A 24,815-nucleotide genomic window follows, 5' to 3' on the forward strand; every position below is an offset into this window, starting at 1 on the left:
AAAGTGGCCTTTGAAATAACCCATCTTCCATGAGTGGCTGCTGAGCAGATTAATTACTGCTGTGGGAAGTACCAGGTTTGATAATGGGGTTTTGCTGTGTTAATTTGTACCTCGAGGTTGGCCATTTGTGATAAATGAGTTCAGAAATGTGAAAGAGTGTGGAGGAAGAGCAACCTCCCAACATCACCTGGTACCTTTAGTCCTTAATCAGAAGCCCTCAGATGATAAAGAGGAGGTTTGGGGGTGTCTTGTACCCTGCCACTTGTACATCTGGTGAAAAATCTCCCAGGTGTGGCAGGTTTTGTGCCTATTTGGGAGGAGCATCACATTACACAGGATTGCAGAGGTGCTTAAGCAGTTCCAAAGCAACCTGATTCCCTTTCTCCTGTGAAACCCAGAGTTTGTCCCATATCTGCTAGGATCTTTATTTTTAGAGTGCAGGAGCTGCAGTGATACTCCTTCACTGTTTTACATCTTTCCCATCTCAAAATGGCTTTGTTGGAAGCAATCTCCAGTAGAACTTAACATTTCTGGCAGACCTGCTAATTTATCATTGTCTAAGTGCTTGGGATGGCATGTTTGAAATATGCCTGTAAGGGCTGAATTCTTCCACACCTTGCTGTGATGTCTCAGTTACGCAGTTTCTGACTCTCCAGAGGCACCTTTGGCCCGTCGGGGTCAGTTCTGCCCCATGTAGCAGCACCTGGAGCACTGCCAGGTTGTGTAGGCAGAGTCATCCCATCTCTCTGTTGGGAAAAGCTGCCCAGAGAAATGTGTCTGGTGTCTCCACATTCCCTGTGAGCAGCCTGGAGCAGTAGTGGGTCGGAGGGACTCCTTGTCCAGCAGGACGTGCTGGTGCCAGCGGTGCCATCGGCGGCTGTTGGCATTTGCCCCGGAGTGTGTTACCCAGCGTGAGCCTAAAGTGGGATATAACAAGGAATGTTTTTGTCCTAGTTGTTGAATGTTGGACCGAGGAGATCTCAGCCAGGCCAGAGGAGGGAGCCCAGGAAGATCATCACTGTATGTGTGAAGGAGGACGTGCACCTGAAGAAGGCAGAGAATGCCTGGAAGCCGAGCCTGAAGAGGGAAAACCAAACGGAGGACCCGGAAAATGTCAAAACCCAGGTGAGGGCATAAGCAGGTCTGAGGGTGCATCAGCTGCACCAGGTAATGATAATTTACCTTCCCTCTTGTATCAGAGAGTGAGAAAGGGCAATGAATTGCAGTTGGAATCCCAGTTTTCCCCTACCTTGATGATATTTTTTGTATGTTTATTCTTGACCTGGCTTTTAAATGCCAGGCCTGTATATTAAGCAGAGAACACTAGACAAACTCTGATTGCTTTCCTACTGCTCTTTTACTGGAATATTTCTGTCTCTGTTCTAAAGCAAAGAACCCTACATTCCTACTGCACAGAACTTGGTTTTCATTTTTTTAAACTACATTTCTGCCCTGAATCCTCAGCAAGACTGAGGTTCCTCTGTGAAATCTTTCACTTGGTCCTGCCCAGCTCAGTGGTGCCATCTGAAGCTCTCTTCTGTCCTTCTCCCCCTCCTCTCCTCCATGGGGTACTCGCTCTGGTAGGTGTTTGTCTGGTAGTCAAGCTTGTAATTTGTAGGGTAAGTTGGGATGGTCTTGAAGAACACTGGAATTCTGTTCTTGGAGCTAATGGTGGCATTGTTGACCTCATTATCATCCTGGATAGCAAAAGATGAAGTGCCTTAAAGTGAATTATAGGAATGACTGGTTACCTCTGGCTGAAGGAAACAGAGGTCACTCCCTGTTAATTTATATCTCGTGGATTAAATTTATATAAAGAAGAGTATTTCTGATAGGAAGGGCTTTGTGCCTCTGTTGCACTTGATAAAAGCACTTGGGTGTTTCCAAAACTCTTGCCCTGTAGTCTTGGTCTTTGGTAGCCAAGTGAGAACTGGGGCTGGGCTGTGCAGAAACATGTGATGTGTCCCTCAGCTTCCCAGACATTCCTACAGGATGTCTCCGTTCCCCTGTGGGAAGCATCCTGGCTCATTTCTGGAATCCCCCTTCACCACCTGTGCCTGAACTTGCAGCATTTCTCTCATTCAGGAGCTGTTCCGCAAGGTACGGAGCATCTTGAACAAGCTGACGCCCCAGATGTTCAACCAGCTCATGAAGCAGGTGACAGACCTGACAGTGGACACGGAGGAGAGGCTGAAGGGAGTCATTGACCTGGTCTTTGAGAAGGCCATCGACGAGCCCAGCTTCTCCGTGGCCTACGCCAACATGTGCCGGTGCCTGGTGACGGTAAGAGCTGCCGGCACGGGAACTCCTCTGGGCAGTGACACAAACTGCAGAGAGCAGAGTTAAATGTCACTTTCTGAGTGTAAGTAAGAATAATTAATGTGGAGTATTGGTTTGTTGGCCATGTCTGAGGCAGAAGGATTTGCTTAGAGCAGTTGTTGGGAGTTGAGGGCTCCTTGCTCCACTTAATCACAAGATGAGTTATATTTGGGACGTTCATGGAATCACAGAAGCATGGAATAGTATAGGTGGGAAAGGGAACTTAAATTTCTTCTCATTCCACCTGCTGACATGGGCAGGGACACCTTCCACTATCCCAGACTGCTCCCAGCCCCATCCAACCTGGCCTTGGATACTTCTGGGATGGGGCAACCACGGCTGCTCTGGGCACCCTGTGCCAGGGCCTCACCACTCTTCTGTGTCTGTGTCTGTGTTCCAAGGGAGCCTGAGATGAGCTAGGCTTTGCACAGATCATTCTCATATAGTGAATTTAGGACAAAAGAGCCCCCTTTTCCCCAGGCCCTTCATGACATGTAGTGAAGGAATATGGCTTAAGCCTTCAGCACAGAAGAGGAGTGTTTTTAAGCAGGAGGTGTTTTTAAGGAATCCTATGGATGGAAATGTAATTCATTCCCGGGCGGAGGTGGTGTCAGCCAAGTTTGGAGTGTGACTTAACATCTGCAATGTAAAACTGCACTGGAAATCTTGTTGTGAGTCTTTAGTTTCACAGCCTCGTGGAGCTGCACAGCTCAACATGAAGAACAGAATAAATTGTTATAGATGACCCCTCCTCTGTGGAGTTTATCCCTATTTTTGCTGATGTTTTTCTTCCTTCTCACTCCAGCTGAAAGTGCCCATGGCAGACAAACCTGGGAGCACAGTAAATTTCCGTAAGTTGCTGTTAAATCGCTGCCAGAAGGAATTTGAAAAGGACAAGGCTGACGATGATGTCTTTGAAAAGAAGCAGAAAGAACTTGAAGCTGCCACCACTGTAAGTGGTGTTTTTCTCCATAAGATCTCAGATCTCCCTCAGAAATGTATTTCCTTTTGAGACAGCAGTTGATTTGGGGGGATTTTGGAGTTGAGACTTTCGTTCTGTCACTATGCCTGAGGATAATAAAAAATATTTGCCTTGACAGTGGGTTTATTCCAACATTTTTTGGACTTTAGGAGATAAAGAGGGAACAGTGTCTATGGATATAAAACTGGATCTTTCAAAGAGTTCTGTGCACTGGGAATGTGGTTTTGCAGGGCTGTTTTCCTGTTTTACAGCCAGAGGAGAAGACGCGGCTCCATGATGAGCTGGAAGAGGCCAAGGACAAAGCCCGGCGGAGATCCATCGGGAATATAAAATTCATTGGTGAGCTTTTCAAGCTGAAGATGCTGACAGAGGCCATCATGCACGACTGTGTGGTGAAGCTGCTGAAAAACCACGATGAGGAGTCCCTCGAGTGCCTTTGCCGCCTGCTTACGACCATTGGCAAGGACCTGGACTTTGAGAAGGCAAAGGTAGGGCAGGAATGGGAGCAAGAGATGAGGCTCTCTGGGCAGGACTGGAAAAATGGGTGTGGGGTGTTTTTATTTGAAGATTTGTTTTTCTTCAGGAATTTCCATATGGCATGAGGAAATCATCCACTCTGTGCATGTTTTGTCATGACCTGGCCTTGCTCCCTGCTCTGTAATAGACTCTGTATCATTTTCATAGCAGTGTTCTCTAGTTGTTATTTCCAAAGATTTTGTTCAAACACGCAGTCCAGAAATGCTCAGCATTTACTTTTTCCAAGTTGAATGTCCCTCTTTCTTTGTAGTTCCCAAAACATATTTCCAGCTGAAGGTTTATGTTTCCTACAGAAGCCACCATAAAATGTGTTGTTCAGGTTAAATCTAAAACACGCTCATTAACCTGTTCAAACCCACACCTGAGCCTCAGGGGTGCCTGTGTTTTGTGTCCTCCTTGTCTCCAGTTGTGCTGGGATGTGGTAACTGTTCTGCAGCGCTCCTGCATCCTCCTCCCCATTTTCCAGCAGCTGTATCTGTAGCATGGAGCATTGCACACTCCAAGAGCTTCTCTTGGCACACTCTGACAGACAGTCTGCTGCTCTTTCACAAACGCCAGGCTTGGGATGCAAAACTCGAGGGCTCTGCCAGGAATCAGTGGGACTCAGCTCTGGAAGCAAACGGAGCTAATTGTGTTCAGCTGCCCCGGGCAGGGAGTTCCCTCTGCACTCCCTGGGTCTCAGGAATCACAGTGGATCAATCCTGAGCCTTAAGGGGAAAGAATTTCCCAGCCTGTTTTGCGAGCACTGATTGAAACAATGAGATTTATCAGCAGTTCCAGGCTAAATGCCCCGTGCTGTGAGCACAGCACTAGTGTGGGATTCAGTTTCTCCATGTGTTTTTGGAAGAAAACCAGGTCTGACTTCCAAGCTGAGGTTAGGCTGGATAAGGCCTGGATGCTGTTTTGGGCTTTTTGAGCACTGTAAAAGCCAACATTTTGCTGGTTCTGTACCCTCAAGCTGGGGCATGGCAGGACACAGAGTGAGGGAGCAATTCCAGATGCCTCTGTCCTGTCTTTGGGGTTGGTTATTTCTGTCAAGACTGAGAGAATCTTAATGGGATAGACATTTTATAATGTGTTTTTATTGAAACTGAACTGTTAGTCATAGTTCAATTAAAACTTCCAAACAAAGTCCATTGGAAGTGTTTCCCCATCATCCCTAACTTTGGAAACATTTGCTCCCAGAGCTGGAACTTTCCAAGGCAAGGCCAGACACAAATTTGAATGGACTTCTTTCTTGTTTATTTAACTACAGGGGTTTAGCTGGTTTTTAGTGAAGAGAGTGGGAAACACAGTAGGAAACTGCTCTGAAACTCTTGTTTGAAACAACTAGAGACTCTATTTTGAGAAAAAAAGGCTTTTTAGAGCTTGGTGAGCCAAATTTAGACCTAACAAGAGCTTCTCTGCTGATCTCTGATTGCACCACATCCCAATTTTCTGGATGAGAAGAAGTTTGTGGGACTTTTTCCCACAGCTGAGCTCATCAAACTGTTCTTGCAGAGAGACCCAGAGCTGCTGCTCAGTCTGGCTTGGCTGAGCTCAGGGAATAAACCATGGAATGATATGTCTTAGGCTGGTTTTGTACCCATTTTGTTTCCTGAGACAGTTTTTCTTGGGCTGAGGTGAGCACACAGCTGATTTGAGGAGGTGAAGCTCATATTGAGACATATTTTTGATGGAGGTAATATTTATTATCATGTATGTGCAGAGGATGTAGATGGTTTGTGTAATTAAAAACACAGAGAAAGTGTGTGCCTGTATAGTTGTGCCTCATATCCTGCACATGCTGCCCTGTGCACCCTCAAATCCATCCTGGAGGAGTGTACAGGACCCAGCACTCACCTCTCTGGGGAGCAGCCCTGTGTCCCTGATGTTTCTGGCACAGAAATCCTGGAATGCAGGACTCACTGGGTGTCCCTTGAGGAAGTGTTTTCATTTTTCTCCACAACGTGCTGATGATGTTTTCCTTGTCTAGCCCCGCATGGACCAGTATTTTAATCAGATGGAGAAGATTGTGAAAGAAAGGAAAACCTCCTCAAGGATTCGGTTCATGCTTCAGGATGTAATAGACCTAAGGCTGGTAGGTCCTAACTCCAGTGAGTTAAAGCATGAAATCATGGAAAGCTAGACTGATCTGGGTTGGAAGGAACCTTAAGGATCATCTCGTTCCATGGCCCTGGACATGTCCCAGGGTGCTCCAAGCCCCATCCAGCTTGGCCTTGCACACTGCCAGGGATCCAGGGGCAGCCACAGCTTCTCTGGGCACCCTGTGCCAGGGCCTGCTCATCCTCACAGTAAAGAATTTCTTCCAATATTCCATCTGACCCTGCCCTCTGGCGGTGGGAAGCCATTCCCCTTTGTCCCAGGTCCCTCTCCTGCTCTCCTGGAGCCCCTTTAGGCCCTGGAAGGGGCTCTGAGCTCTCCCTGGGGCCTTCTCAAGGTGAAGACACCCTCTGTCATGCCAGTCTGTCATGTTCCTTTCCATATCCAGGCTGGATAAGTTCTCATGCTGAGCAGGGATTCACGGCTCAAGTGTTGTTAGGGGCAGATCTGTTCCCTTTCTCCCCAGAGTCTGGCTGTTCAAAGCCAGGAAATGTCTCCTTGTTGTCCTGGTGCTGTGGTCAGTACACGTGTGCTGCAGGGGGTTCATCACTGTGCAGGTGAAGACGTGACCATGGGTGGAACAAACCTTCCCAGCAAATGTAATTCTCCCCCCAGGGGAGCTGGTTTGGGTTGTGTGGAGGCTGAAGTCACCATTTTGGCTGCAGGTAGATAATTACCCTGAGAGCTGTAATGAAGCTGCAGCAAGATAAGGGACAGTGTGGTCATTCCAGGGCTGGAAGGGTCTGGGCATTGCACAGCTGAAAAGACACATCAAGTGAGGAAAGTGGTTTTTGGAGTGACAGCTCCACTCTGCAGGACTCCTGTGTCAGCCATCACCATTCCTGGAGTGCAAAGTACTGTCTCCAGTATAAAATCAGTCACTTCTTGGCTTTTTTTTATTTTCAAGGTTTCATTTTTTCCCTCAAGCTTGGAGGAAAGGCTCTCACCAAGGGTATCAGTCATAAACAGAGAGTGACAGCAGCTTTTTTCCTTTCCTCTGAACCTTGAAAGGGAAGCTGAGAATGTCAGGCTGGGGGTTGACATGTTCTAAATTCAGTCAGGTCTTTGCTGCAGTCTCTGTACTTGAGTATAAGGCTCTGCTCTCTGGTGCTGGGGTAACCATGTCCATAATGTGTCCCAGCTTCACAGGACTTTTTCCAGCCCCTCTAAGGCATGACAAGGGTGGGAGGATGAGGCCTTATTCCCAGTGTTCACATTCTTGTTTGATGCTCCCCTGGAAGTTTCCCTGAGCACGTGTTTGATTTTTTTGCTTCTTCTCCAGTGCAACTGGGTGTCACGGAGAGCAGACCAGGGCCCCAAGACAATTGAGCAGATCCATAAAGAAGCCAAGATTGAAGAGCAGGAGGAACAGAGGAAGGTGCAACAACTCATGACCAAAGACAAGAGGAGACCAGGTAAAGTAAAAGCCAAGTTGGCTGCTCCTGTCACTAGTTACACATCCAGTGGCCTTAGAGGGAATCCCACATAAAAGGAAAAAAATCTGTGGGTTTTTTTTGCTAAGTGTAATGAGCACAGGGCATTGGGGCCTGATATGGCAGATGCTGGAAAAGGGACAGATCTGCCATGGATTGGCTGTGGGGATTGTCAGGGGCAAGTCTCACTGATGAATATAACCAACCACAGGTCAGCAGTGCTTAAGCTTTCCATTCATGCAAACCATGCTTGATTTTGTGACAGGCTGCCAGAAATCTGTTCTAACAAGTTATTACTTAGAAGTCAGGTTTGCCATCCATTCTCATGCACTGCAGAGTCTCATTTCAAGAGAAAAAACATCTCATTTCAGGAATAACTGTGTTGTCTTTAATTGTTAAAGTCATGAGGTGCTGACTGTGTGTGAGGGAGTGTCTTGGCATCACCTTAAACTGCTCCTGGCCCTCAGGACCTGAAGACAAATTTGGAGTGACTGGGAAAGTGAAGACTGGGACAGAGCAGGGCAAGGACAAACTGATTTTGGGGATTCTTCAATATAAGGATTATCAAATGAAAGTGATTTGAAAACAGGTTGTAAAGAAAACACATGTAGACTTTAATTATCCTAAAAGTGACAGCAGGAGAAGGTGAGGAACCTGGGAGTGCCTGAGGGGCTCCATTCAGACCAGCCAAGTGCTGCAGGAATTGTGGGGTGAGTGAGGCTCTGGTCAGGGAAGGCATCTCACCTGCTCCTTCCCTGAGCTCATGAACGTGCACCCACAAGAATGCAGAGAAATCCAGCCAGAAACCATCCCTTCCAAAAGCAGCCCTTGAAAGGAGTGAGAGCTGCTATGTCCAGGCTGTTCTGTGAGAGCACAGCAGCAGGGTTATGTCTTGTCAGTGTGAAGGATGTTCCTGAGCAGGACCATGCCATCAGAGCAGCAGGATCAGCTGAGGGTGGCTCTCTTTTCCATCCTCAGGTGTCCCACGGGTCGATGAAGGCGGCTGGAACACTGTGCAGGGGGCAAAGAACAGCAGAGTGCTGGACCCCACCAAGTTCCTTAAAATCACCAAGGTAGGTGCCAGCACAAGCCTCCCTCAGTACTGTAAAACATCTGTTAGTCTAGGAAGGACTGGGACAGCGTGTACAAGTCAAAACTTGGGGTTGAGACATTTTAAATCCTCAGAGTTAATATTGTGTGTAAATCAAGCTTCATTATCTTCTGGATGTTGCTGTTTTGTCCTGAGGGAAAGGAATGTGCAGACTTTCTTTCTCAGGTTCTTGGTGTCCTTTTAGTAATCCAGAAGCTCTCACAGTCAGAAAATCTGCATTTCATTCAGTGATGAAAATGTGGGCCAGGGTATTGTGTGACATGGACATGCAGCACAGCACCCATGTTCATAGGTCTCAAACACATCACCTGGGGGTCTGAAACACCTGCTGGAAATCTTTGGCTGCATCAAGTTTTTGAGACCCTCTTCTAATGCAGCTCTTCCATAAAACAGGGAGGCCACATCCACTTAATGTCACAAACAGCAGCACTCCAGACTTAGGAGGCTCCAGTAGAATGGGAAGAGCTGTGTCTGCTTTTAGAGGTTTCTTGACTTTGTGGCATGGTTGCATCTCCCAGTGTGTGATAAATTCTCATGTTCATCCTTCAGATGAGCATCTACCTGTTATTTCACGATTGGACTGGTGGATTTGGGGCTGGTTGGATTTTGGATTTCCAGGCTTCAGGTTGGGCAAGTTGGAGATTTCTCCTTTGTATCAGAACAGCTCTGGGTTTTCTTGCCAAGGAAAAGTCTGGCCTTTTGCATAAATCATTGACTTCTGAATATCCCCTTGTTCCACTTAATGTCACTCACCCTGAATTTTTACACTCAGTGCCTGGATTCTTGGAGACCTGTAAAGCAGGACCTGGACAGACTGCAGCCCTTCTGCAGATGCAATCAGTTTGTTCCTTCTGAATGTCATAAAGCAGTCTCCAAAACTTCATTAGCAGGAGAGGTTCAGCCTCCTCCTGCCTGGACTTATGGCTCATCTGGGAAAAGCCCTTCTCCTTTGTTCCATACAAATGGAGCTGGTTCCACAGCAGATGCTTTGGAAGGAAAGAGGAGCTCCCCTGAGATCTGCGAGGTCACAACCTTTTTGTCAATAAATTCTCCACTGAACATTGTAAAATCAATGTTCTCTTATTGCCAGACACAACTTCTTTCCTCCAAGTTCTGCAACCTGTTGTCATCCTTTGCCCTCTGGATTGTTTGGTGCCCTGCAGGTCCCTCCAAAGCCATGACTGGAGAGCTGATGGACTGTGAAGCTGGTTTACACATCACAAACAAACTGAACACCTTTCAAATATGGATATACTGAGTTTTTCCACCTTCCTGAGCTTCAGAATTCCCAAGAAAAAGAAGCTCCTGCTCACTGTGAATGTCTCTCACTGACATTTGGAAGAGGCTCTTTGTGATGCCCTTTGTTTTTTGTCTTTTCTGTCTTGGGCCACAGTTTGGTCTTCCAAAAATATGTAAAGTATATTTTGGTGTTCACAAGACTGGGATTATTGCCAAAAAACTCCCATTTATTATTAAACTGTACTATTTGCCCTTGTAATTGTACATCCTGGCATGTTTTACAGCCCACAATAGATGAGAAGATTCAGCTCGTGCCTAAAGCCCAGTTGGGCAGCTGGGGGAAGGGCAGCAGTGGTGGAGCCAAGGCAAGCGAGATGGGTAAGTCAGGATGGGCCCTCACCCTCAGCTTTGCTGCCATAGAGCAGGTTGGGGTGGGGTTCATTGGATCATGGAATGTCCTCAGCTAGAAGGGACCCACAGGGATCAGAGTCCTTCCCCTGGCCATGCACAGACACCCCAACAATCCCACCCTGTCCAGAGGCTCCTGGAGCTCTGGCAGCCTCAGGGCTGTGCCCATTCCCTGGGGAGCCTGGGCAGTGCCAGCCCCCTCTGGGGAAGAGCCTTTCCTGATATCCAACCTAAACCTGGCACAGCTCCAGCCTTCCCTCAGTCCTGTCCCTGCACACAGAGCAGAGATCAGAGCTGTCTCTCCCCTTGGAGGAACTGCAGCCCCCAATGAGGGCTCTGCTCAGTCTCCTGTCCCTCCCCCTGTGTGTGATCTCCTGACAGGAAGGATTGAAGTGAGGCAGGCACAGCCTTTCCTTGCAGTTCTGTCCCCATGGCTCTGAAACAGCTCTGGCTGAGCTGCTCAGTGATGCTGAGGTATCAGCAGTCCTGACCTTGCTGCTCTGCTCTGTTTTGTCTCCACGATCTCCAGACTCCTTGCGACCAAGTGCCACAAGTCTGAACAGATTTTCTGCCCTGCAGCCTCCAGTGTCCCCAGTATCTGCCTCATCTGCGTCTTCAGACCTAGAATCGCGCAGGGCCTTAACGAGGTGCGTGTCACTCCTCACTGCTGCACCCCTGCTCTGGGCAGCAGCACTCAGAAAAAAGAGAATTCCTTCCCTTCCCAGGAATGCCTGGCTCCTTCTCCCCCTCCGAGTTAGCTTCAGACATGCCTGTATATTATAATATCATAGGAGAGAGGTGGAATTACTTCTAAAAACATTTTGATGAATGTTTTCATTTCCACTTCATCCTTCAGCTAAGGGTAGTTGTGTTTAACAGATAAAAACTCTTCAGATAAAATGTGGTAATAAATAGGTTGGACTTAATGGCTGTGAATTCAGCCAGGTCAGTAGGTTTATTTATCCAGGAGAGCACACCTAAAACCTGGCAGAAATGCAGCATAAAACTGTGTCTGACCCTTCCCAGCAGGTGTGACCTGCCTGTGCTCCTGCATCCAACAAGAAACTGCAGAGCCTCTCTCACTGCAATTCCTTCGAGGCTGCAACCACTCCAGATTGGAGCATGAAACATGTATTAACCCTCAATAATTTATTAACTCTAGACACGGTTTATAAATGTGCAGTTCATTTAAAATGTCACTGGATCTTCCTTCCAGTGCACACAAGCTGCTGAAGGGTTTTCCTGGGTTGTGTCTCTAATGTTTTCCTTCCAATTTCATGTAAAACTTGGACTTACCTGGAAATTATTCAATTTTGGCATAATTTTGCCCATCTTACTCATTAACACAATAATAGGACAGATCGTTGTGACCTGTTGTTAAGAGCCTTCACTTTTTGGGAAGTATTTTTCAATGAATGGGTGAAAAATACAACTCTTACAGAATCACAGAATGTTTTGGGTTGGAGAGAGTTGAAAGATCACCCATTCCCACCTCCTGCCATGGGCAGGGACACCTTTTGTCCCAGGCTGCTCCAAGCCCCATGCATTCTGGCCTTGCACACTGCCAGGGATCCAGGGGCAGCCACAGCTGCTCTGGGCACCCTGTGCCAGGGCCTGCCCACCCTCACAGGGAAGAATTTCTTTGTTGCATCTAATCTAAAGCTCTCACACCATTTCAAAATGGAGCAGAGTCCTTGTGTTATAAAATTCACTATTTTGTGTATAAAATGGGTGCTGTAGAGCATTGCTTTGACATATGCTCTCTAGGAGGCATTAGCTGTGCCTGTCCTCTCTGGGTATTTCTGTTTGTGCATCCCTGAAATGGAGTTAATTTTGGTTGTAGGTACAGCTGTAAGAAATGGAGTCCACAGTCCTGTGGGGCTCGAGGGGTGATTTTTTCCTGCAGTGAGTCCCTCCTGTACCTTTTCTAACCTCTGGGCATGTTCTTGTTGGGCAGTCGCGGCAGCACGGGCAGGGAGAAGAACGACAAAGCTCTGCCACCTTCCCTGTCCCGGCCCAACACCTTCCTCCGGGGCAGCAGCAGCAAGGAGCTGCTGCTGGACAACCAGGCCCAGGAGGAGCAGCGCAGGGAGATGCTGGAGACGGTGAAGCAGCTGACAGGAGGCATGGAGATGGACAGGAACAGCACTGAGGCCGACAGGAACAAAGCCAAGGAATCTGGTAATGGCTCCTCTGTGCCCGGGGAGTCTTGCTGAATGCGTGGAAAGGCACAAGGGAGAATCTGTCAGGAGCAGTGACAGGTGTCTGTGCAGGGCACTGTGAGGCTGCTGCAGCTGGGATGCAGCTCCCAGAGCTGGGTGACACAGCTGGGTCAGGCAGGCCTGGGCTTATCCCTCTCACCAGCTCCTGTGTAGGATCCAGTGGCGTTGAAAGGCTGCAGGTGCCAGCACAGCACCCCATGGCATTGTCTTGCCTGTCTTATCCTGTCACTGTCTCACTGGCTTCTGGGCATAAAGTCCCCCAGATCAGTGTCAGCTCTTCAGGAATGCTTTTCCAGTGCCCAGTAAAGCCATATCTACCTTTTTCAAGCATTCCCCAAGGCCAGGGCAGGGATTTGCAGATGGTGCAGAGCAGCTTTTTAGCACTGTGTTGTTGCCAGCCCTCCTTTTGAGCCAGCCCTGGTGCAAAGGATGGTTGCACCCACCAGAGTGACTCGTCTGTCAGCTTGTCAGTCCTGCAGCTCCTGCTTTTCCCTCCTGCCACCCTGGGCTGATCTGTTAGTGGGAAAATAGGGACACAGGGTGATGTTCCCATTGGACAGAACCTTTATAGCAAGTACAGCGTTCAGCTCCTTCCCTGGGAAACATCAGAAACTGCTGCAGTGAGGGAAACACCCCAACTGCCACAGCACAGCACAGACTTATCCTGATGCTTCAGGATATTGTAGACAATCCATGGGGACCAGAGTTTTGGGTTGTGAATGGGAGATTGCCTTGGACTGCTGCCCATCACAGTCAGCATTATTTTAACTTTGCTGCAACAGCTCCCATTTAATTATTTAATGTTGGTGCAGAGCTTTGAAGGTGTTCGACTTGTGCCACTGCCAGCTGTGATCCTGCAAGGGAGTTCATATGGGGGAAAAGTAGCCAGGAAAGGATCACAGAATCCCAGAATGGTTTGAGTTGGAAGGAACCTTAAAGCTCATCCAGTTCCAACCCCCTGCTGTGGGCAGGGACACCTTCCACCTTTCTGAGGCTGCTTCAAGCCCCATCAAAGAACTACCCTGTGCCTGAGGATGGGACAGGGGACACACCTGCCCTAGAGTGACTTCAGTTCTCAGAATGTCATCTTTAATATGCTGATTTTCCTTTTCCAAACGTTTTTTGTTTTATTTCCACCAGCCAAGCCAGAAGCTCCCCCAACTCCTGTGCAAGAAAAGCCTTCACTATCAGAAGAGGAAATAGAGAGAAAATGCAAATCTATCATTGATGAGTTCTTGCATATTAATGATTTTAAGGTAAGCAAGATGAAAATCTCACTCAACAGAAAGCTCTGAGGGTCTGCAGTGATTTCTCTCCAGGGCGTGTCTGTGAGCACCCAGCCCACACAGAAGCAGTGGAAGCAGCAGGGCCAGACAGAGGCCAGGCAGCAGCAGCAGCTCCATGGGCACTCCCAGGACAGTTGTTTCCCAAGTTTGTTTTCTGCCCTGCTGGTAATAGGAAAAATAGCCCAGCCAGTGTGTTTTAAGTAGCAAGATGGATGTGTATCTGTCATGAATCACTGAGCAGCGACATAATACCAGCAATTTTGGAAGCAGAAAAGCTAGTGGGAAAATAAACAGAGGTTTTCATTTAGTTATCAAAGCATGTGCTGTTCTGATCTGGAGGCAGATAAAGCAATACTAAATATTGAACAAACCACTCCAGAGGTTATTTAATAAACATTGGAAATTACTGAGCAGCCATCATCACTTCCTAGTTAAAAGTTTGAAATTTTGTTTGCCTTGTAAATGGGTTTTTTTTAGCTCATCCAGGGAGTTTGTGAGACGTGTTACATTGGCTGCAAAGCTGCTTCATTTGATCTTTCACTGAAATAAGTTTTAAAACCTGCCAAGTTTGAAATGGCAGCACTTGAGAGTTGCTGGTTTGGCACCCTAAAAGCACAGTTGCTGCTTCCATTTCATTGGACTTCCAGTTAATAATTGGAAAGAGGAATATTCTTGTGATGGATTGTTTAGGGTTCACATCTAGTTATTGGGATAAATTATTAAATACTTGGTTTGGAGAGGAAAAACCTTGCTCTGATTGGCAGTGAGCTGGCCTGAAACCCAGGAGCTGGTGAGCCAAGGAGTCTCTACTCTTTTTCCTGCTTTTGTTGGACTCCAAAGGCTCCTCCTGGATGCCTGTGGTGAAGGGGCCACGTTGGTTCCCTGTTTGCAAATATAGGAATGCATTTCTGTGCCTGACTGGAAACTGAGCTGAGCTACTTTAGACAGGGCAGGGCTGGTTAAAAGTCTATGAAATCGAGGCAGCTTGTTTGAATCAGGAATTATTTGGTGCTGGGGGATTCTTGGTGCTCTTCAGGTGCAGCGAATCTCTGACAAACAGGTGATGTTCCTGCAGCCACCTGTGAGGGAGTTCCTGCTCTGTAGAGCAGAGGAACAGCCCTTTCCAGGTGTTTGGTCCCCAGTCTGACCTGACCATGGGCCCAACCTGCTGAGCAGTGACCCTGGTGATGTCCCAGGACCACTGGGCTCCTGACCTGCAGCATAAATCCATACAGGGCCTGAGGAAACACATCTAGGGCTGCCAGGTCTTGGTAGCTCAAGGCATAACTAGTCACAGAGCAGATGCCTGTTGTAAGGAATGCCACAGATCTGTGGGCTGGACCCAGAAGGTCACTGGATGGTTCTTGTGATGGCAATAAAGATTTTTGATGTGGGACTTTGAGAGCTGCTCTCAGAAGACAAGTCCTGCCATTTCACCAAGCAGGCCTGGAATGTGATATTTTAAAAATTCTTACCTGAGTGGTATAAATTCCATTTTTGCTGTTAGTGTTTTTTTTTTTTGTTGTTATTATTATGTGATGAGGTTCCACAGCCTAATTCAGCACTTTGCCTGGCAACCTCACTAATTACCCATTTCACCAAAAATCCTCAGTGTTACAATAGGAAATACTCCTGTACCATGTTTTTGCTGCTTTTCAGCTGAGGGCTGACTGATGTGTGCTGTTCCACAGGAGGCCATGCAGTGTGTGGAGGAGCTGAGTGCCCAGAACCTGCTGCCCGTGTTCGTGCGCGTGGGCGTGGAGTCCACGCTGGAGCGGAGTCAGATCACCAGGGATCACATGGGCCAGTTGTTACATCAGCTGGTGCAGTTGGGAAAGCTGAGCAAGCAGGATTTCTTCAAGGGGTTGGTATTCTGCACAGGGAATCTACAGATTCTTTTCCTCAGTGTTTCTTGCAAATGGTTGCTGTGCTGCAGAGAAATGCCCTCCCACCTTGTTTTGGTATTCTGCCCTTTACACACCTTCTTTTGGAAGGACTGTATCATCTGGATGTATTTATAAGGAATATTATTATTGTAATATATTCTAAAGTGTTTCAGATGCTTTAGTGAACATAAATATGTTCATATTTATATCAGCTTTTATTTTGAAGCAGATCTGTAGGTGTCTGTTTAAATGTGTGTGTTCAGATCCCTGTTCCGTGCTGTATTTCTCCCTGTTTGCCTTTTGCAAATCCCTGAATGAAATTGGAAGAGGAGGCAGTTGTGGACACTGCTGAAGGCTCGTGGAAAAATCCAGTCTGGTTTTTTCCCGGGCTGTTGGCTTTCTCAGCTTCAGCCCAAACCTTTCCCAGACTGGGGATTTTTCTCAGAGACAAAACAAGAAAAAGGAAAAATAACAACACAGATAAACACCTAGTGTTGAACACCAAGCTGTGTGTCTTGTGATATTTTGCAAAAAATGTGTTTTCAAAGAAGTTTTGCCTTCTCTGACCAATAAGTCTTTTCTACTTTATTTTTTGCAATCTATCCTATATATCTGCCATGGCTTTTCAATAAATCATCTCTTCTTGCTGCTTGGAAAAAGTAGCATATGTTGGTACATTATTTGCTCTTCCTAGTCAGTCAGCAGCAGGCAGTCAGAATCCTAAACACAACATCAGCACCTGGGAGCTTTGTAGCCTGAGCTCCCGTGCACCCACAGAGCCTCAGCCACTCTCCCACGGGGAAAAAGGCTTTACTCAGGTGATGCCATTGCACAGGACACCTCAGCTGGAGCAGCCAAATCCTCAAGGGGTTGAGGAGGAGAACATGCAGCAGATGGGTTGGACTTGCTTTGAGAGACCTGAGTTTTGGCTCTGGCTCATTTCAGCTCCCTGAGTTTTGTTCCCAGCCTGGTGTCCAGTCCTAAAAGAATCCCTGTTCCCATGGAAGTCCCTGGTGGCACTCAGTCCTTGCAGGAGTGCAGAGCAGGAGGGATAAAACAGGGATAGCCACAAATGCATCAGGGAAGGAACAGATGAAGTAATTCTTCAGCACTGAGTTTCTACAAGTTGGCTCTGTCTGTCTTTAATTTGAATCCCTGTCATTGTGGTACCACGAACCAATCCCACAGGGAACTCCCTGCACCCGTGCCTGTCCCTGAATTTCATCAGCTCACAGGAAAGGTTTAGACAGCCTGAGCTCAAAACCATATGGAGCACCTGAAAAAATCTATATCCACAGGGAATACACTTGTGTCCACACAGCACTGATGGTCAGAGGGACTTGTTTGAGGTGTTACATATCCAAAATGTATTGTGATTAAAGCTGTTACTGAGTTTCCTGGAGTTTGGATAAGTGAATCTTGATGAAATATTGAGATCTGTGCTCTGAATGTGACATAAACAAAGTGAAACAACTCCTGAAGGTGATGGAAAGGGCAAGTGGTGTTCAGTGGGTGCTGAGAACACCAGAAACCACCTCTCTTACTGACACAGGAGAAGTGACCGTGTAATGAGGGATCACAGGATGGTCCCACCCCACGTCTGGGAAGATACACAACAGGAAAACAATTTCTGGCAGAAAGGCTGGAACAAAGGAGGTGATTTCTGGTTTGAAACATGAGAGAAAATGTGGATTTATAGTCACTAAACAGGACACTGGGCTTTTCAAGGTTTTCGGGGAGAAACAAACCATGAGTGAAACAGGCAGGAGAGCAGAAAAATTACATCTCCCAGGCATGGGAAGTGAGGTCACCTGCAAGGGTTTCATGGGAAGGAAGAGTTTTGAGCCATTCTGGAAAGTGTATCACTGGGGAGCAGTGTTGTAATTCCTGCTGCAGAGAAACTCTCCTCTGATGAACTCTGAGCTCTTATTTACAGATATTTCACTGCTTACCTTACATTTGGAATTCTGTTAGCATTAACCTTCTTCTCTAAATGTTTGGATATTTTTAAGAAAGTTTCGTTTACTTCATGGTTTATATGTACAGACAAAAATGCTTTTTTTTTTGTTTTATAGATGTTACTGTTTAGCAAATTATTTGGTTTTGGGAAATAAGAATTATTATGACTGGAGGTTTTGTGGATGTATCTGTTTGAAGTACAAGAGGTGACCACATCTTGTCCACATATTCTCCATGTTATGCATGGAGAAATTCAGTCTTGGCAGTTTGGAAGTAGCAAAAGCATAAAATGGCAGTAGATTTTTGTTACCTTTGTGATTCTCCTCACTCCTCTCTCTCTTCACTCCTCTTTTATGTTGCAAAACATTTTTAAAGTGCAGATTGCTTTGAAGGAAATGTCTCCAAATAAATTTTATTTAATACTTGATGTTTTTTCCTCCTTCCAAAGTTTTTCCGAGACCCTGGAGATGGCAGATGACATGGCCATAGATATACCCCATATCTGGTTGTACCTGGCTGAGTTGGTGACCCCCATGTTAAAAGAAGGAGGAATCTCTATGAGAGAACTTATACAGTAAGTGATGCTTTCCCAGCTGTGCCTGTAGTGTCTGCTCAGCGTGGTTTCCATCAGGAGGCGAAGGATGAGCAGTGCTGGAGGCTCAGCTCCCTACAGGAGCTGATGGAAAGCTTCTTGCACATCCCTGGGGGCCCACACCAGCCTGAGAGGTCTGCTGAGAAGGGAGATTCATGCTTTCCCTCTTGGAGAAGGGTTTTATCCATAAATCTGCTGAGCTTAAAAATACCCATCAGTGCTGTAGAATTGGGGTCATTTGGGAGCACAGAGACTCTGGGAACTAATTAGACTTGCAGAGAGTGAGGTATCTCAGAGGGGCAATGAAGGAGTGCTGGGTTAGATGGGATATTTGGAATAAATTCCCCCCTGTGAGGGTGGGGAGGTCCTGGCACAGTTTGCCCAGAGCAGCTGTGGCTGCCCCATCCCTGGAAGTGTCCAAGGCCAGGCTGGATGGGTCTTGGAGCAACCTGGGATTGTGGAAGGTGTCCCTGGCCAAACTATGGGATGCCGTGTCTCTACCACCTGGCACTGCCTTAAACGGGCACAAAACCTTGTCCACAAGACCAGAAACTCTTTCCTGGACCAGAATTCCTGTATTTTCTGTATGTCCTTACATATTTGGGGATTAACTGTGAGTGGTTTCTATTTCTATTACCAGTATATTAACAAGGTAACAGTATTTTCCCTCTACCCAAATACAGCATCTCACAAAAATGAGTGTATTTGACATTAATATAGCATATTTTTGGATGTAGAATTTAAGTCTTTGTAATTAGCCCTGTTGTGACAAGGTCACTGCATCACTAAATGTTCTATTAGCAGTGCTGGATTAATCAAATCCTTCCTCCCTGGCAGAAGTTAAAGGTGATTTCCTGCCTCAGTATGATCACTACCCCTGAATTTGCATTCCAAATACAAATTACAAAGGAAAAACACCTGTTCTTCTTTCATTCTAGAGAATTTAGCAAACCCTTGCTTCCTGTGGGAAGAGCCGGTGTCTTGCTTGCTGAAATCTTGCACCTTCTATGCAAACAAATGGTGAGTGCCCAGTGCTCCTGTCCTGTGGAGGGAGGAGTGGATGCAGCGCTCGTGTTCATGCATGAAACCTACACAGTTCCCACGTGAGGACATTTAGGGATGGGCCAGCCAGTCCAGATAACTTAGGAAACCTGCCTCGCACCCCCAGTTTCCAACCAAGCCTTACGAGGTTCCAAAAAGTTGAGTTAACTTTTTGTTTTCTCATCACTTTTCCCTTTTGCAGGTACCTTTGCACCTGGCTTCTCCCAGAAGCTAAGAGTGCTGAAATACTGCAAGAGGGACATACTCAAGGGATTTCTGGGCTGACCAGAAGCAGCAAGTGCCGGGAATCTTGCGAGAGAACTGTTCTTGCAGACCGGAGAGGTTCTCAGGGTTCGGATAAGCTTCCGATGGCCTCAGACTGCTGTGTGCTTATCCAAACTAAACCTGCCGACTCTGGAGGTTCACCCAGCACTGGGGTAGTGACACCTCCTCACCCCGTGACTCCGAGAGCTCTCTTTCACACGTCACAGCTGCGTGTCCAACCAGTTTTGTGGTTTCCCTATAACTCGTCTCCATTTTTGTCTTTTTTTTTTTTTTTTTTTTTGTCTTTTTTTTGATCCAGCTAAATCCCACACTTTGGATAGTGTTTAATTCCAACCCTGTAAAATCCCTCACTTGCCTTTTTTTTTATTTTTTCAAGCATGCATTCAAGTAAGGTTGAATGTTCTAGGAGCATTTCAGTCCAACAGTGCAAAGAGTGACTTTTTATTTATTTATTTTAGTCTTGTGCTTGTTTGGACAGTCAGCTTCCATTTTTTTTAAACCATGCTGTGAAAGAAAAGCTGCTGTGCTCTGAGTGTGGAAGCATAGCCTTGGGTCTCTGTTTCTGCCACAGCTTTCTGATTATATCTTGTCCAGGCCAAAACTTGGACTTGGGTATTTCAGTGTAATGTCAGCCGTCTAATCCAGATCTTGATGGATCAGAGCAGGAACTATGCAGTTGGCTCTTAACAACCTGTATTTTAAACTGAAAATTGTAATCTGCTTTGTGAACTTAAAATCAGGTTGCATTTCTCATCTTGGCTTAGCCTACTCAGTGATCTTCTGTGAGCAGATGCTGTAAGGTGAAACTTTGGCAAAGCATTTGGGTGGAAAGAGCTGGTTGTGCTTAGCATTTTTATTCTTACCAGAACTGAGTGTGTCAGAACTGTGCTCTCTGAGGCAGGAGGCTCAAAGGTCAGTGCGACATTAGAGGCTGCAAAAGGCTGAAGTGTCTGTGCTCAGAGGCACTGCTCTCAAGGTGTGCATAAGCTCTAGGAACTGAGGAGAGAATTGGGATTATGTGCCTGAATTTGAGGCTTGGTCTCTGTGCAGGAAACAGCCGTGTAAAGAGGAATTTTCTCAAAGGAGCAATTTGCCAGAGTCTTACTGTCAAGGCGAGGGAGTGTGAGTCACGGCGTAGGTCAGGAGAAGGGTCTGAGTCACCCTGGCTCAGCTGCCCCAGCTCTGTGTCAGGCTGTGGGAAGGTGCCTGTTCCACGTGTCACTGCTCCTGGGGAACCTCGGAGGTCGCTGCAAGCCCCCCGTGTCACTTCTGCCTTGCCCATTCCCTGTCACGAGGCGCTGCCCACCTGACCAGATGTGCATACCCGGGGGGATTGCACACGTGGTGTCTCTTGCACGGGGTCTCCAGATGTTCTCACTCATTGCTGGGTGTTTGTTGGGTGGCTGAATTGTCCTTTATTCCTCCTGACACAGCTGCACCATTCCGGGCCCTGTGAGCTCCCGGGGTGTCCCTCAGCTCTTTAAATGGACAAACTCTTTGTGTTTCAGAGCCATAAGAAAGTGGGAGCCTTATGGAGGGAGTCTGGCCTCAGTTGGAAGGACTACTTGCCCGAAGGGGAGGATGTACATACCTTTCTCATGGAACAAGTGAGTTCAGATCATTTCCTGTTCTTATGTGCAGTTGGAATATGGGGTGAAGTGTCTCCAAGTTGGGATAGATGATTTCAGCAGCACCTTTTGAAGCACAGAGAGGACAAGCCTGTCCCCACTGCTCCCAGACATGCATCTGAAGTCACTTGGCTTCCTCTAGGAGACCAGTTTCTCCAGCTGGGACAAAAATATTCAATAATGAGTTTTAGAGCAAGGACAGACAATCGGCAGAAGGGCCACAATTAACAGCAGCAGTTAATCACTCATCCCACCTTGGATTACGATCCTGGAGGGACTCAGGACTAATGGAGGCACCTCAGCTCTTGCTGATGCTGCTCCACAGAAAGTCAGTCTCCCTTTGGAGCTTCAAGTGATCCCCTGCCCTGTTCTGGCACTTTGGAAGTGCTGCAGGAAATTAAATGATTACCGTGGCCTGGCCTTGCTGAGGGGACTGCAGCTCTTCTGTCACAGTTTTCAAGGAATTGCGGCATTGGCTGCAAATCCTTTGAGCCAATGCCAGCTCTGGCTGTTGCATTCCAGCCCCTGTAGCTCCAGCTGGGCAACACACACTTGATTTTGTGCTCTATTGTGCAGGGCTGGAGCTACCTGAGGTTACTCATTAATAATGGAGTTCCCATGTGTCTGTAAATCACTTCCTAACCTTTGGAACAGGGAAAGTTTATATTGTTGTAACGATAACTGAGCAGCAGAAAGATGCCAGGAAGCAGAATTAAATATAGTTTCCTGCTTCAGTCTGGTGTAATTCAGCCTAGGAAAGTACATTTAACTAATTCTCATCATCACATGTGGTATTGCAGAAGTTGGAGTTCACGGAGTCTGATTGTTCCAGTTCCTCAGAAGCACTTTCAGAGAAAGAACTCTCTGCAGAAGAGCTGAATAAGCAGCTGGAAAAACTCATTGTTGAGGACAAGGCGAATGATGAACAAATCTTTGATTGGGTAGAGGTACAAAGAGATTTTCACCCTCCCTGCAGACTGTTTAACTGCTTGTGTAAATATGTTCTGATCTGAAAATCTCTGGGTATGGGTCACTGCAAGGATTTGGTCTGCACCATCAACACTTCCAATGAATTAAAATCAAAAATATAATCAGTATTTAAGAGTCAGCTTCAAGAAAGAAGACTTTTAGCTGTATTGACTGTGTAAGCTTTTAAATACTGTAGACTTTCTGACACTGAATATCCTGCTTCTGCCACTTAGTACATTTTAGATGTACACTGCTACATGTATGCTGCTACATTGTTTCTTCAGAAAATAGGGAAGAGAAGCTTCTCACTACTTTTTCCAACATGACTGCTCCAAATTTTCCCCTGTAAAAATATCCTGGGCAGTCATGGAGAGCACCTTTTCCCAGTGCACTGGGACAGGCACTGGAGGAGAAAATAAAAATAAAGAAAAAAAGAGGAAAAAGCCTGTCAACCCACTGGCCCAGTGTCTGGGCTGCCTTACTTAACTCAGATGTTTAGTGTCTGAAATTATACCCAACCTATGCATTTACATCTGTGCTTACACTAAATCTTGGTCAGCTTCAGTTCTGTTATTTCTGTGGCAGAGCAATGTCATTCTGTGTTAGAAATGTTATTTTTCCACTGCTGGTAAGAGGAGTTGAGAACGGAATGAAACCAGCACTGAAAATCTGGGATCACCCACAGGCTCTCTGGAGCCTTGGACAGGTTCCACAGCCATTCCCTGAATTTCTTTTACAAGGCAAACAATCTCCACCCAAGGAGCACGCTGTAAAGTTTTGGAAAAGCCTGAAACTCTTTGAAACTGTGTAAGGGCGTTGCAGGAGCCCAGTGTGGCTGGTTTGGTTCTGAAGACAAACGGGAGATGTTTAGCAGAGGTGTTCAGTGGCACGTGGATCCCATGGGAACTGGTGCTGCCTCTTGACATCCCTAAGGGAGTTTCAAGGAGTGAGTGGGGAAGCTGAGTGTTACAGGGGTGAGATGAGTTTGTGCTGCAGCAGCAGCTGAACCTGGACTTGCTGCCAGATTCAGCGCTGGAATTTTGCAATTTTTAACTGGTCCATTTACTCTTGATTCCAGGCTAATCTAGATGAAAGCCAGATGAGTTCACCTACATTCCTTAGAGCTTTAATGACAGCAGTTTGTAAAGCAGCTATTATAGGTGAGTAACTTGCAGTGTAAACACCACATAAATCAAACCTGCAAAGAATTATTTGTTATTTTTCAGGTTTATATTACATTTCCCTGCCCAAGGTTGGTTTTTATCACACACTAAGGCTTTTCCATCATTTGGAATTGTGCCTGAGAGCAGGCTGTTCCTTCCCCATGTGACAGCCAAGTTCTTTGCTGGTGTGGTGTTCCTGAGGTGACCCTGGTGTGTCCCAGTGAGCTTGTGGGAGCAGGGGTTTCAGACAGCACTGGGTAATGCCAGGCTGTTTATTGATTTTCTTAACAAAGGTGGAAATGACAGAGATCATCCTTAAGGCAACTAACATTTCCACTCCTGTGTCAGAAAAGATGCATGGGCACCCCAGCGTGGGCTGCAGGGAGGAGCCAGTCTGGGGCTCAGGCTTGTAGAGTTTTATATCCAAAGTTTCAGTTCTGGAAAGAAGGTTTATGTAGATTGCCTGACTATAGAGCAGGAGGCACAGGAAAGGGAGGGCCCCTGAGTCAGACACGTGAGCCTCGGACCCTCGGCAGGGTTGAGTAAAACACCGCAGCCAGAAACATCTACTCAGTTCACTTGGTTTTCTTTAATTTTACTGTTGTCATCTGGCATAGCAGAAAGTGGTGCTTGTAAAGAGTCTGATTCTGCTCTGAGCTGTGATGTGGGGGAGTGGACTGGCTGGATTCCACCTTGTGAGGGAGGGGAGGAACAGCCCAGCTCCTTCCTCTCTCTGGGAACAGAATCTTGCTCGTGCCACCTAGTGTTAACAGAGACATGGCACAGGACTTAATTTCCAATGTTTAAGGGTTCCCTGTTGTGTAAGGAAAATCATCCTCTGTTTTAAATGTTGACCTTGCTTCTGAGTTTTTTTTCTTTTGTTTTCAAAATATCACTTAATTGGGTTCATGATCTACTTGAAAGCTGCTGAATAATTTATCCTTGTGGCTGATGGACTTCTAATGCCTACTTTTAATCTATTTTATATATAAATGTATTATTTATATATTTTATATATTTATGAGTTTTTTTAATATGTGCACCTTACTATTGTGTTTCTGCCCTGGTATTTTTAGGAAAAAAATAATTTTAGAATAACCTTCTAACCTTCTAAATGCAGTTACCTATGGAGACACAATTTGCACTGCAAAGTAAGGTTGTGCTGCTTCTGCCTGTGTTAGAGCTGGGGGTAACTGCAGGCAGTGGCTGAACTTGGGAACTGTAAAGGAACAAGACTTCCAGAAATACCTATTAGCCAAAAATACTTCCTGGTTTTCTGACCCTCCTTTTCTCTCCATTTGAATATGTGTTTGTGATTGCTGTTTGCATAAATAGAGGCAGTCAAAGACCTGTCCCTGTTTCCTTGTGCCAAGCTGACCCTGCTTTCTCCTCTTCCCCTCAGTGGACTCTTCCAGCTTCCGAGTGGACACTGCTGTTATCAAACAGAGAGTGCCCATCTTACTCAAGTACTTGGACTCAGACACAGAGAAGGAACTACAAGCACTTTATGCACTACAAGCATCAATAGTAAAACTTGATCAACCTCCTAGTAAGTGTTGCCTCTGTGCTGGGGATTTGAGCCCACATAAGGGAAGGGGGTTCTGATGGGAAGATGTACTTTCCTTACCTTGTAGGTAGCAGATGAGAGAAGT

The 24,815-nt window shown here is 46.5% G+C and overlaps 1 protein-coding gene across 5 annotated transcripts in view; it reads left to right on the forward strand.

The window, feature by feature from the left end:
• EIF4G3 (eukaryotic translation initiation factor 4 gamma 3) overlaps positions 1-24,815 on the forward strand; it is a 144,481-nt gene that overhangs the window by 117,840 nt on the left and 1,826 nt on the right. For all 5 annotated transcript variants that reach the window (XM_079326426.1, XM_079326427.1, XM_079326429.1 and 2 more), the window contains 18 exons: positions 955-1,125; positions 2,086-2,283; positions 3,125-3,271; positions 3,553-3,789; positions 5,814-5,918; positions 7,224-7,356; positions 8,353-8,447; positions 10,009-10,102; positions 10,662-10,779; positions 12,090-12,313; positions 13,495-13,610; positions 15,332-15,504; positions 17,934-18,059; positions 19,016-19,097; positions 20,912-21,010; positions 21,832-21,978; positions 23,079-23,160; positions 24,566-24,712. In XM_079326426.1, the coding sequence (XP_079182552.1) occupies positions 955-1,125; positions 2,086-2,283; positions 3,125-3,271; positions 3,553-3,789; positions 5,814-5,918; positions 7,224-7,356; positions 8,353-8,447; positions 10,009-10,102; positions 10,662-10,779; positions 12,090-12,313; positions 13,495-13,610; positions 15,332-15,504; positions 17,934-18,059; positions 19,016-19,097; positions 20,912-21,010; positions 21,832-21,978; positions 23,079-23,160; positions 24,566-24,712 (2,494 nt within the window). The remainder of the gene's footprint in view (positions 1-954; positions 1,126-2,085; positions 2,284-3,124; positions 3,272-3,552; positions 3,790-5,813; positions 5,919-7,223; positions 7,357-8,352; positions 8,448-10,008; positions 10,103-10,661; positions 10,780-12,089; positions 12,314-13,494; positions 13,611-15,331; positions 15,505-17,933; positions 18,060-19,015; positions 19,098-20,911; positions 21,011-21,831; positions 21,979-23,078; positions 23,161-24,565; positions 24,713-24,815) is intronic.

This window comes from Erithacus rubecula (genome assembly GCF_903797595.1).
Source record: "Erithacus rubecula genome assembly, chromosome: 24".
NCBI lineage: Eukaryota > Metazoa > Chordata > Aves > Passeriformes > Muscicapidae > Erithacus > Erithacus rubecula.